Here is a 14,069-nt window from a genome sequence, read left to right on the forward strand (position 1 = left end):
TTGTTTGCTTTAACAAGGAGTTGATTATGTTTCCAGAACGTATCACACCCCTGCTTTGCTGAAACTGAGACAGATGCCACTGAACGTGGGCAGGAGCCTCCAATAAACAGGAAAACAATCCTCATCTGATAAGTAACAACATGCAATAAATTAACTTTTGTGATAAGTTGTATGTGTAGCTGAGACCTGGTTACGTATGCTGGCATGGGCTGATAGAGTAATTGCTCCACGGACAACATTTAGGAGGTTCCTCTTCACCTTTGCAAAATGTCAAATGTCATACCCTTTATTTAATATTTTAACTAAGCTGAGTTTGCATCTTCATTACCCTATGGCACGGAGGACAAATGGCAGTAAATCCATTTTTACCATTTTTGTCTTTAAAAACATGTGGGCACAGATGACTTGTCTGATACATTTTGAGCAGACACATAGGAAAAACAACGATCTGAGCTATATTCATCTGAAAGGACAGCTGGCTGGACAGAACTTCATCAGGGACTGGTTAGGTGCTTCGTCGCCTATGATTCGTACATTGTAAATGTAAATTCTCATTTGTATGAACTTAATAACCCACTCCTTGCCTCACTATGATGCATATGTTTGCTCTCGACAATCCTTCATACTTACCAATAAGCAGTTACAAAAGTTAAAAACTACAAAATTCAAGAACTCACGTGAAAGCGCAGAGCACCATTGTTACAGCTACTAGTGCACTGTGGATTATTAATATTACTTCACGTTGTGTATAGAAATCACACAATAAACCATTGCATTTCTCATCGTTAGGTTTAAGTTAATATACTCTGAATATAAATTTCTGTGCAGGATCATTGCCTGGAAAGTAAATTGTAAGATAAACTACATATTATGTAACATGCGTGTAATAGCTTCTTGATATTGATGTTAAAATCAAGTACTCGAAAGCAGCTTTAATCAAACAGAGGAAGAAAAGTGAAAAAATAATCTTTAGAAGCACACTCGTGTTTTTAAGTATGATTACATTTTTACACATGCATCTAGAATATATTGGAAAAAAAAAAGCCCTACCATTTTCCTCATCTGACTTGTTTTCATTGTCGGAGTCGGTGAGTGTGAGAGCCGAGTTTTCACGACTGGACAGGCCAGAACTCCGCCTGGATTTGATCCCTCTTCCCCACAGCCTGATCGCATGCTCTGGAGACATCCCTCCCTCTGTGTCTGAGTCAGCGTCAGAGCCAGTGCTCAAGGAATAGCCTTGATGGAGTATTCCTATGTCCGAGCAGTAGCCGCTTCGATGGGGAGAGGGCTCACAGATCCCCAGCTCTGCGAGGGTGAAGTTCGTTCCTAGAAAGGCAGTTAAAGAAAAGTAAATAATTTAAAATCTGGAGGATCTAAGTCTGGAAATAACAGAAAAATTTCTTTTTTCTTAATTACGCTGTGCGTGCTCAGGATTTCCAATTAGTTACACATAGGGATCCATAAACTTACATAAAACATATTGAGCATAATTGAAATGGATGGAATGATAAAACAGGGGTAGATTTTAGGTTACTTGTGACTACTATTTTGGCTTCAAATAATTTATCACATACATATGTGATTAACGTAAAACTCCTGACAAGTGCTAACAACGAGACTTGCTTTAGGTTACATGTGTAACCTCACATTTGTAGAAGCAGAGCCTTAGCTTTTAAGTTGAACATTTGATCACTTGGAAGGAAGCTGCGTGAACATGCATAAAAAGAGAATATTTTAAATTCTGATTTTATTATTGTTTTTAATTTCATAGAAAATATTCATTTGGGAACGCAGCTTACAGAGCAAAGAATCGCTTGAAAAAATGCAGAACTATCAGTGATCAAACAGGAATCCTTGTGACCAGTTTTGCACTTTCATATCTGGGGAGACGGGTGGGTTAATATCTGCTGTAGAAACGAAAGTACGTAGATCTCAAAATCATTGTAAATTGTTTTCTACCTTAATACACCATATTCAATAAGATAGCAAGCAAGGACACCAAAATCAAGAGATCACTAGGTTTAACAGCAAAACTTTCAAGATCAGAATCAAAACCTGATATCAGCAGATAATAACGACAAAACAGACAAAGCCATACACATTTTTAAGGCACGTGGAGTCCCCGGGGTTCTCAGAAAATATGGCCTTGCTAGTTGATTTCTGCTTAAATATTTGTTTCCTTCAGGAATGAACAGAACTGTTAAAAACTGGATGTGGAATTATTCACCATCTCTGAGTCTTTCTAGGCTTTTTAAAAGCAAAGTGATTTCGGCTTCAATTACAACAAGCTAAAAATGAAGAATTAAAGCAGGCATGGGTCACAAGTAATATAGCTGCCAATAATGTGAGCCACAGTGAAACTAAATCTGTTGTCTGTATTTCTATAATGGTAGTTGTATTTTATCCAAAAGCAGTTTATATTTTCTCTCTTCCTCTATTTGTTTACCAGAATGATGCTTTATTTTGGAAATCCATACACTAAATAAAAAGAAAACAACCCCAAATACAAAACATAGAAAAAGATTGCAAATTGGTGAACCACAAGCAACTAGCTCTGCACTTTCTGACCTGCACATGCACATTAGACACACGCCATGAAGAGAAGCTTTTGAAGTTGTCTTGTCTGCTCGTGGCATAAATGTCTACCAATACACACTAGTTATGAATATATTAGCTTAATAAGGCTACATACATACTAAAAAAAATCAATGCTATTCTGTAGAATTTAACAGTCATCACAAGCTCTGACTATTTCACTCTGATTAGCATCCTTTATCGACAGGAGAAGTCTAACTACAACACCTGATGCCGTAAGTAATTTTCAGAGGAATTCTTACTTCATTTGTCTGAGGTAAAGGTACTGAAAGTGGAAAGCAAACATAGTCACAGAACCCCCGCATCCAATGGAGTTTTGTCATCAGGAAGCTGGCAGCTTCCAGAAGCACAGAGAAAAAGCCTTGAATATTGACCAGCTTTTAAAAACCAGAGAACTGAAGCATATCAACTCAGGAACATGAATTGAAACAATACACTGAGCCTCTGGAATAGAGGATCTTCCAGATGTTTTCTATAAATATTTATAGATCTTACACATATTAAGGCATTTTTCAGATACATATAATTTCTATCTAAAAACATATAAATGCATCTGTATTTATACTTCCTGATACCTCATCGTTCCTCATTTTAGTTGAAAATCTGAAGAAAAAGCTGCAGAGCTGCTAGCCCTTCGCTTCACCTGGACTGCATTCTCCTACATCTCTCTTTTCCCTTAAAGGAACCTGTCTCAAATAACACATGATCCACTTTCACTTAGACAATAATCTCAGCTACAATTAAGGGACTCATGGCAGTATTACACCACTGCTGTAAACTCAGGGGATGAATATGGTTCTAGGTGCACCAATATCATTTATCCAGAATTTCAAAGCAGAGAAGAAAAGTACCTCCTCTCACAGAAGAAGAAAGGATCTAACTCAGTACATGCCCACTGGTGCTGGCAGAGCGCTCCATATGGGATCCCGATGACAGAACCTTTCCAGGAACAGCATCAGCCTTCCCCATCCCTACAGCCCCAGTGTACTGGAGCGTGCTCAGACCCAGTGCAGCCTGGGGGCTCAGGGTCTCCCTCTAGAGGTACCTTCCTCGTGACTCTGCAGAGAGCAGGACACCACACCGACCCAGACCTCATGGAGCAAAACCCCAGGAAGGCAGGCATCACCTTCTGCTTTGCCATATCCTGAGAATTCAACTTGTTTTGCTGTGTGTTCACAGAGGGAAGGCTGACCCGTGAGCTTACACACGCAGACAAGGAAGATTGGTGGTTTCTTAGTGTTATATATAGCATGCTCTGACTTCGGGGCTTGCCAGTAACTCTCAGGGGCAGAGAATAACAACATCTCACAGGAACTTGACTTGCAAAGTAGGACTGAAATGTGGAGTCAGGATACATTCCTGCACTTTCAAAACACAAGGCTGTTTTCTTTCAGATTTTTGTAGCATCTATTACATTGCTGGTGGCACTAAATGAAAAGAGATAAATAGCACCCGATCCTTATCGGGGGAAATGAAAGGAATCTTTCCCTTGAAGGAAAAACCATACACAAAAAAGCTTCGATGTTTTTTGCTTTTTCATATGTAATGGAGCTTATTAGCCTCCATCATTATTCCCCTCTTCCCCACCTGCAGAAATCAGACCACTTTCGTTAAAGAAAGGCAGTTAACACCATCTGCTCCCTTAAGGTGTGTGCAACTTCTCATGCAAAAATAGAAAGGCAGCATACTGGTTTAGAAATGTAATATAATGTTACATACTCGATCATCACGCCTATAATCTGCGTGCTGTGAGTCACCTCTCAATAGAGCAGAAAAGCTTTGTTTTCCTTCTCATTTGCATATGACTAGTATATCTCTCAAGCTCATTTCCTTTTACAGCAAGTCACTACGTAAGTTAATTAGTGTACAAATATTCACTAGAAATGTGATTAATTCAATGATGTGCAATTCTACTTATCCCTGCTAAGACTAGAAAGCATTACCATAAAAGTAAAGGCTATTCTCACCTAACCTCTAGGCAGAGGTCTCACTTGGTTAATTACAAATTATAGGAATCGCCCTTCTGAAATTAATCTAATCCAGTTGTGATCACTATAAAATGCCTCCAGGGAAGATATCCAAAACCAATAGTGCCACAATACAGCAAATTCACCTTTAACACTAGATCAGAGGTTCAAAACTTTGCTAAAGTCTAAAATCAAAAGAGTAAACATTACAGACACAACATTCTTTGCTACTTTAATCAATTTACAAGAAGTTGGGATTCTTTCTTTCTTTTTTTCTTTTATATCCATTTAAAACATTCCATCTTTTGTCAATTTTCCTGCTATGCTAATAGCTATAATGATTTATGCTGGCACGAGTACCACAGTTTAACTCCAATCTGTGGTATACAAAGAGGTCATTCTTTTTAATAAACTGTGGTGTACACTTCTTCATCTTTCTCAGTTCTATACAGTCATCCATTATAATGACAGAGAGGACAGATGATTACACTCCCATGTTTTAATTTGCTTATTGTATATGTTTTTAACATTAACCCCTTTACTGATCTTCCTTCTCAGATATACAATTGCCACCTTTTTAATTCTTCTCCGTTTTAATCCTTCAGCTCTTTGGGGGTTAAAAAATCCTTAAATCAGAAGTACTTTTTCTGTGCAACACGCAGGAATTTTCACCACAGTGCCACAGTTAATGGCCCCTATGGCAAATGTCATATTTGCATGAACCATGCCTGGAAAACTCTCCTGTTAACATTTTTTAACAACTTTTAAAATTCAACAGAAACAGCATGATTTTCTTAAAAGCCAAACCATTTCTGGCAGCCTTAGTCCCTTGCACAAAGAGAAATCTGCACACACATTACAGCAAATAGTTTCTATTTGAAATATATTTCCTAGCTTCTCTCCTCAATGGCAGAAAAATCCTTTAATTGTCTTTTTTATAATCCTCTTTCTGCCTTGCTTCTTTCTGGCTTGGAGATCCCCAGGCCTAATAGCAGCGTACACATAGTTCTCTTTTCAACAGTATCTCAATTGACAGTTACTAATACTGTAGCTACATCTCCAGTTAAATAAAATGTTTAGGTTTATAAAACCAGGCACCTAACAAGATTTTGCTCTAGATTACAATATTATATAATCTTTACTGCCCTTTCAGTAAAATTTACCTTCATCTGGTGATGATGGAGTTACTCTCTTGTCTTGTATCCTTCCTCATTCATTCTTTATGTACCACATAGGGAATACAGTATTATTAATTACTTCATACACATTTTCTGCAGGTGTGCTGAGTGCAGCCTCCAAGAACATCTCAAACACTGCATAATTTATCTTCACCTCCTTATGAGGTGAGCTTTTCTCATTGCCCTGTAATAGTTTTTAAACTACAGAAAGGAAGACTTAGAGCAACCTCTTCCCAGAGCAAACACAAATTTTGGTAGAACACACCATATAGAAATGGTCTGCAACACAGCCCAGGTTAAAATGCAGTTCTTTGAGGTAATGTCTGACATTCCTAGATAGGCTTTCACTCACAGTCCGCTTTCCAAGAGTTCCAAGCTCTGAGGAACAGTAACGGAGAGTTTCATCTACCACAGAGAGACAGGTTGTTCCTACAGATCTCTTGTTCTGAAGGAGACAGGACAAACAGAGACAACTGCATAAGGATCTGTGCTTCATGTCCCAGAGGCATGGAGGGCAGTCATGGGGACAGCACTGTGCGGAGTGAAGCACAGAGAGCAGCTCTTTGGCACAGAGCTGTAACACTTCCGTGAATACAGCAGCTACAGCAAAGATGGGCAGACAGATAACAGTGACAGCTTTCCCAAACTGGGAACCTCTGATCCGAAGGCTGAAGATGCTTTCAATTTCACCAATAAAATGGTCACGTGGACTCTGCACTGCAGATTACACAATTAATTTTCTTCTCTGAACTGCTCAAATATTCCTCATCAGCTCTCCAAGAATATCAACTCTATGTAGATAGAGTTCACAAAAATGCAGTTCTTCAGCCTACATAGTTTAATCTGCCCAAGTTATGAGACCTTATTATAGGAAATGGTACATAAACTCAACTATACACAACAAATCAACATGCATATACGTTCTCTCCCCTTCTCAAAGCAACATCAGTCTCCTCCATTAATCTGCTTATCTCTAATGAAATGTATCATCTATCATTTAGTAGGCAATGACTGTTCTGTGATCAAAATCAAATTAAAACCCACAGGGCTTTGTGTGCTAAACACTCACAATACCTGTATTTGCATAAGTATCTCCCATTGCAGTGAGTGCTTCCCAGGCAACCTCCAGAAGGGGAGAAAATCTGCTCTTTAAGGGCTACTTACTGTCTAGAGAGACCACAAGCACGACCAGAAATCTAACCCACTCTAATCCAATTTTCTGCATTTTTTGTAAAAGTGACAAGAAAACATGAGAAATGTTCAATATTTAAAGCCACAACAATATGCCTTTTTACTTTGTGAACAAGACTTGAAATGCTTCCACAGATCTGATGATAGACACTTGAACACTCTGAAATTAGTTGTGCCACATTACTCACGTCAAAATACATCCACAAAAGCATGAAGTTAACAACTGGGCTGTTGTACTGCAGGAACTAACTTCCACGTGTTAAAAAGAAAGACAGAAAGCAACCTACAAGAACCCACAAAAAATAGGAGGAAAACTGGCACTTATTTTGTTCTTCTCTTCTGTAAAATGAAGACTACTAAACTGCACTACCACCTATTAACAACCACAAAAATGATCCAACTTGCCTCTGCAGTAATTAACAGTGCATTTGTTGGGATAAAACCTGCACCCATTCACAGCTGTGAACTGTGACACCTCAACAAGAACACAGGTGTAAGTTACTACAAGTCAGGTTCTACTACTTTGTCCTGTACAAGTAGAGGAGGAAGAAGAGAACATGAGGCTTTGTGGCAAGTAACGATGTTCCTAAAGCTTCCAACAAAAATCTAAAATCTCAGCAGCTCTAGTCCAAACATCATCAAAATCATACTGGTTTAGGAGAGGGGATGCTTTGGGAATTTTTTTTTAATGGAATTTAATGAACAGAAGTCAGAGAGTGTATTTTCTGTTGTTTTTTTTTGTTTGTTTTTGTTTTCTTTTGTTTTTAGACCATGAAATTCTAAATAAAATTCAAAACAGAATTATTAAAATCATAAAGAATATTCTGCATTTCTGTTCATAAAGCCACAGGTACCACACAAGAAGACAGAAATAATTATTTTCAAATTAAACAGCATGCCTATTAACACCCGATAGCATCTCCTGTTACACAGGCAAAGTATCTTCTGATTAAGGGATGTGAACTATGACTGTATGGAAAATGCCTACTTCAAATAAGACTTTTTTGAAAACAGTATAAAGAGAACAAAGTGTTATCCCAATGGAAAACAGTTGGCATTCAGTATCTACGTTGGCTATCTATACTTCTGATGCACAGTTGGGCTCATATGGCACTAAGAATTAGAGTTTAGACCACAGTACCCACAGAATCCAAAATCTCAGTTTCCTCCTCTGAAGACAGTATTAGGCATTGGCATTCCAGCATAGCTCACAGACACCAGACTTTTGTAGTAAAAGCAATTGTGTTACGTCAGACAACGACAGCGAGTTCCTCCTCAGTCTCCTGAAAAACCTTATATAATATAAATAGTATTTATATAAAAATTACTACATAGATGTGAGTACTTTTGGATAAAATCACAGCTCATCAATACATGAATGTTAGTTTAATTATTAAGAAGGACCTCTATGAAACTCTGCAGGAAACCACCAGCAGATAAATGAGCGGGTGATAATTTGCTGAATTCATGCTAAGCCATACCTTACTTTTATACTGTTAATTCGAGATTTAAAAAGCAGTAAAAAATAAACCACTGTTCCTGGCTTGATAAATAAACAGTGCTTTCAAGACACAGTAGAAGTCACGGGTAATAAGCTTTCATGCCTTCATAACTGTTTAATTGGGAGCTCTGGAAAAAACTGAATCAGCCTTTATCACAGACAAGACCTTAATTGTTTTCCTTTATACCTTGTTTCACAGGTTAGGAATACGGACACTCTACATTCTGTGAAGGTCCCCAGGCACATATAAAGATTTCTCAGCACTAGCAGCTGTCAGCTGTTTAGTCATAAGGAGCTTCTTCGCTGTAAACATCATGTCACCTAGAAATAATGGCTAAATAAATTGTATCCTGTACAGTAGAATAAAAGAAGCTTAAACTACTATTTGACTCAAAACTTTGGTGTTTATGTTCTGAATCATATTGCTCCTAACAGGTTTCAGAAATACCAGAGACACCAGCCATTAACTCTTCACTTCTCATCTTACTAGGAGGAAAATCAGAACAAGAAATTCATTTACCACAGAAAGAAGAGCTTATTAGAAATCTCAAACCCTCATAAATGCAACAAAATTAAAATAATTTGAACTCTATAATATTGATAAAAAGCCCTTATATTATAAACAAGTGTGAAGGAAAACAGATTAAGTGCTTTGAGACGGTATGCCTCCTGTGAAACAAAAATAACTGCTTTCTTTCATTCACCACTTGCATTCATTTTACGAAGAGATCTGGATATGTCTTTATTTATTTGACAGAATTATAAATAGCTTTCAGCTTTTCATTTTTAATCCTCACAAAATAATTAGTTATTTTCACACCCAGCCAGTTGTGGTATTATAAATGGAACAGTTGGCACCAATTCCAATTATTATTGGTCCTGAACTTTGCTGCAGATGAAATACACACCCTTAATATAGGATTTCTCCTATCTACCAATGACTATAATTTATAGACTGAATATACAGTTGTGAATGCAGAAGCTGGGCACATTCTGGCCTTTCTGGCATGTACAGCAGTTTTACTGGCAACAGCCAATAGTCTGCCATAGTGCTGGAGGTGACAGCACAGCAGATCCACCAGTTCCACAGCTGGAATTAATTGGTCTTACCAGGATTTCTGCAAAACTATACAAGGAAGAAATATGACATCCTTCCATGCATTTCTTTTCCTTTTCTACATGCACAGACCATGCTTCTCATTCTCTTTGCACTATTTGCTATACTCCCAAGTGCCATGTCACCACGGCGGCCTTTTGTACTTGTGCTGTACTTGTACTTGTGCTGGCAGTTGCATGCTGATCCCACAATTCTCCTACCAGGGAAACACAGCTCTCCATGGTTAATTCAACTTGTTTCTCTATTTTATTTTTAACCTAAATTTCTGCCTGTCCCAGTGTTTTAGAATTTTAGCTCCTGCTTTTTTTTTTATTTGTTTTTAATTTGTATTTAGATGACCTGTTCTCTCCTTAGCTGTAGAAGATCAATAAGTACCATTTTTTTTTTTTTTGCACAGAGGAATTCAATCCCACACCTTTGCTCCATATACACTTCCATGTCAGACACCTTTGCGTCAGCCTGCCCCTCAGCTGCCATCTGTCATGTGGCAACACAACGTAATGGAACATAGGTGGAAAGATTCAAACCCGACTGCCATGCCACCAACATCTGCCTCTGTGGACCAACATAATAAAATAGGAGGCGTTACCTTCACAGCAGCCCTCGTATAAGCATATTTAAATATATGTAAATGTCTAGCACGGTCACATTTCAGTAACACTTTAAAGCTGTTTGTAACAGCTCTGACCATTCACAACAATCTACATTTTAAAGAGAACAGTGGAATGATGGCACTGTCAGACTCAGACACCTCTGACTGCACTGCCAGCAATGCAGAGGCCAAAGCAGCTCAGCAGAATGTTCCCTGATGCATTTCAGGTATGCACAGGAGTGTCACACTATCACATGAAGGACCCTGCCCTGCCCCACCGGTTTGGCCAGTAGTCCTGGAGGCATTATCTCACCGTCACCTCACAGCAGATTGTGCCAGTAATCACTTCCATCATCTCACATTATTATGTTTCTGATACATTCCCTTTTAATAACAACTTATGCTGATCACTCTGCTTTTGGCAGAGTTAACAAACAGATACTGTTCTTGCCTCTTCTGTCACAATGGATCAACACGGCTTCCTATTTGGAACTGAAAGGTCACCAGAGGAGAGACGTTTGTCACAGGCTGTTGCCTAATTAGCCCAAGAGCCCAAAAGTCCTGATACAGCACACATCAAACAACAGTAATTGCATCCGAGGTAGATAAAACAAGATGCTGCATTCATGTTCCTTCTCTGTTTCTTATTTTTATCCTTCCAAAGCACCAGGGTCGATAAGTGTTTGACAAACACATAAAATCTCTGTTATTTTAACAGTACACAAAAGACACTGCGCTACTGCACTGTTTTTCTGGCTGCCGTGCTTACCCTGTTGCTTCTTCCAGGAGCTAATGTAACCAGGTCTATCAATACAAGAACTAGTTTTAATAACAAACATTTTACTGCCGAGCCTTTCCCCATTCCTTCCGTATTAATTTCCTGAACATGAAACCAAAACCTCAGTGAGGCCGTAATGTCAGCAGAGAACACACTAAGTATTTACCCAGAGCCGGACCAAGAAGAGAGTTACTGTGCAGCTTGTGTTATCTGACTATTTTTAACACGCGCGTCATTTTACTCCATAAGTGCCTTTCCTTGCTTCACAAGTGCCTTGCAGATCAGGTGAAATGATAAATTCACGTCTCACTGATAAAGGTCAAGTATACCCAGGTATCATCTGATGCCTTTTATTTACTTATTTATTTTGATTTCTTACTTGGCAGACTCCAATTATGGAATTCTTTGAGTTTAATGAAGATTAGATTGGTTCGTACATGAATCCTACATTAGGAATAATTACGACCACTTTAAACCTACCAACCATTTGCAAAGCAGGATTTTGGGCTAGATCGTGTTTCCTTTTCAACCCTACAGGTGTTAAAGGCAGTTTTTAATACTTCTTGTGCAAAGGAGTACAGAATAGGCAGAGGCAGAACTGAAGGCTAGCGATGGCCAGCAGTACACTTTCAGTAGAGAAAGTATGCTCCCCATTTTTTTTCTTCTGTTATATGAATAGTGACAGAAATGCCATGATTACAGAAGAACTGTTGCACATCTGCTTGTGGCCTTTCAGTCGCTGACTTATCTGAAATGAATTGTTTTCTTAATTACTGGGGTGATAGAGCACATCAGCTTAGCTGGCCAATTGCTTCAGATGGCTTAAGCTACCTTGACAGGCCCGGGATCCATCACTCTCAGAATGATGAACCTCTGATTCGGCTAAGCATTTTAAAACTTCCCAGTACCTCTATTTAAATTTCAGATTTGTGGTTCTCAAAGGCATCTTGTTGCTCTGTTTCCTTCTTTGTCATCTCTGTAATTGGAAAACTGTCCTTGATTTAAATTCCACAACTTTTCTTTGCCAAGGAAATCAAACACAGCAAAGGGTTTTTTCTTTGGTTGACCTTTTATTTTTTTTCCATTGTGAATTGGGCAAACAAAGCACGTGGATTTGTAATCAAGGAGCAAAGCATTCTGCCTCACAGGGGGAAGAATCCTCAACCCGAATCAATGAACAACTCAAAAGTTTACAGGAGATCTCTGATCTGGAAAGTCAGAAGAGAAATCTACAGCTAGATAATGGGAAGTGCTCAGTACCAAACAACTATGTTCCTGTAAATCATTTTAGGGATAACTTTAACACAAAACAACAACAACAATAATAAAATAAAATAAAATAATATTTAAAGTCTAAAATATGTTGTAAAAATATAGTTAGAAAAAGCTTTTAAGTGAAGCCACTTTTAAAATAAAATGCAGGCTAACATGCATGGCCGTTATGTAGACCCTCAGTAACTCACCCAAGTCAATCCTGGGTACATATGTTGCGCACTGAGCGCGTAAATGAGAATTTCCACACATGGCTTTGCAGGGTGGAGCTCCTTTGTCAGCACTGCAGTTCACATGCCCTTCACCTCATAGAACTGCCTCGATTACCATCACATCTGAACACAATTAGGGAAAACTGACCACAGAATGAAGGTAGTAGGAAACTCGTGGGCACGGAGCTGACGCAGTGACCGTCAGTCATATGCCCTTCTATAGTTAATACTGAAATGAGAAAAAGATGTTTTGTTTCCATTCTACCTAACTTTGTCTTTTTCATCTTTGACTTATTTAAAAATTCCTTCCCTCTTTGGAGTTCCACTGCAGGCACAGTACTATATACAGTACACAGCAAGTGGGTGCTAATGTTGAAAATGGATCTTCATTGCAGGCTAGTGTCACCGCTATTCTTTTATCACTTCTTTTCTCAGCAAATTGTCCTTTTTTTGGAGAGGGGAAAGGACACTATGGAAATCTACTTTTATAAACATCCAAAACCTTCAAAATTAACAGCGAGACTCCTGTGGTCACTGTATACTCCGGCCTTAAGAACAGATGTGGCACTGTTGGGTTTTGGTATTAAATGTCGTCTCACATTTTCGTGCAAAGAGCTATTTATCGGCTTAACACAGAACATAGCCAACTTTTGTAAGTTTCATATATTACACTTATTTCAAAATGCTTGCCATTATTAATCCTTTTTATATTGTTAATATAAAGATTCTGCTTCAAAACCTCAAAAACTGAGAAAGTTTATTTTTTTCTCTCCTTTTTGCATTGCATGCACTGCACTGATGAACCAGCCTCAGCAAGCATTTAACAGATTAGACACTTGAACATGGTTTCAGGCAATGCTCTCTCATGTTTCTGCGTATTGCCTGATAAACACTTCAAAGTAAACCGCTCATAAATATGAAATGAAAAGCCGAGAAGTCGTTATGCACAGCTTTGAGATACAAATCTCTTTATTCCCCTCTGAAGTGGAGTTTGATTGACATAATGAGTCATAGATCCTGTCCAGGGACACACTGCCTTATCCCCTTTTCCTCGGGAGACAGGAGTCTTTAAAGAAATCCACTTCAGAACTTTCTGATTGACAGCTACAAAAAAGTTGAATACCACACAAATTTACTGTTTTGTATTAATATCTACTTTAACAGCTATGACATATGTCAAAGATTGATTCCAAATCCACCAACGAGCCCGAACATCTAAAACTTTCTAAGGAGGCCGAGGTTGAGATGCACCGTCGCACCACTTCCCCATTCCCACCCAACCCACAACAGCTTCTGCAGAGCAGTTTGTGATGAAGGGGGCAAAACCAACCCACACAGCTTGAAGGCACCATTGGATGCCTCGTCTTTGGGTAGGGCAGGTGGAGCACAGGGATGCTGCCACATAGAGAGGCCAGCCAGGTAGAGAACCTCCTTAGAAGGAGGATTATCCAGGCACAGACCACACAGCCATCTCCTGCTGTGCTATGGAGGTAAGACTTTCAGGTGAGAATTAAGAGTTAATATCTAGCTTGAAAAACCTACAAAATGCTCATTTAAGCATTGGTGTTAATAAATGATGCCATTTAAAAAAGAGAAAAGATGCAGCATGTGTAATTGTCTGCCACTGTTATTCCCTAAAAAGCCTCACATTGAGCTACCCAATGAA

At 38.7% G+C, this 14,069-nt stretch overlaps 1 protein-coding gene across 6 annotated transcripts in view; it reads right to left on the minus strand.

The window, feature by feature from the left end:
• The window catches only part of TENM2 (teneurin transmembrane protein 2), a 459,783-nt gene that overhangs the window by 420,821 nt on the left and 24,893 nt on the right, over positions 1–14,069 (minus strand). For all 6 annotated transcript variants that reach the window (XM_065734485.1, XM_065734484.1, XM_065734483.1 and 3 more), the window contains exon 2: positions 1,051–1,326. In XM_065734485.1, the coding sequence (XP_065590557.1) occupies positions 1,051–1,326 (276 nt within the window). The remainder of the gene's footprint in view (positions 1–1,050; positions 1,327–14,069) is intronic.

The sequence above is a fragment of the Cyrtonyx montezumae genome, unplaced genomic scaffold (genome assembly GCF_038088225.1).
Source record: "Cyrtonyx montezumae isolate F1298 unplaced genomic scaffold, pur_monq_1.0 scaffold_18, whole genome shotgun sequence".
Taxonomy (NCBI): domain Eukaryota; kingdom Metazoa; phylum Chordata; class Aves; order Galliformes; family Odontophoridae; genus Cyrtonyx; species Cyrtonyx montezumae.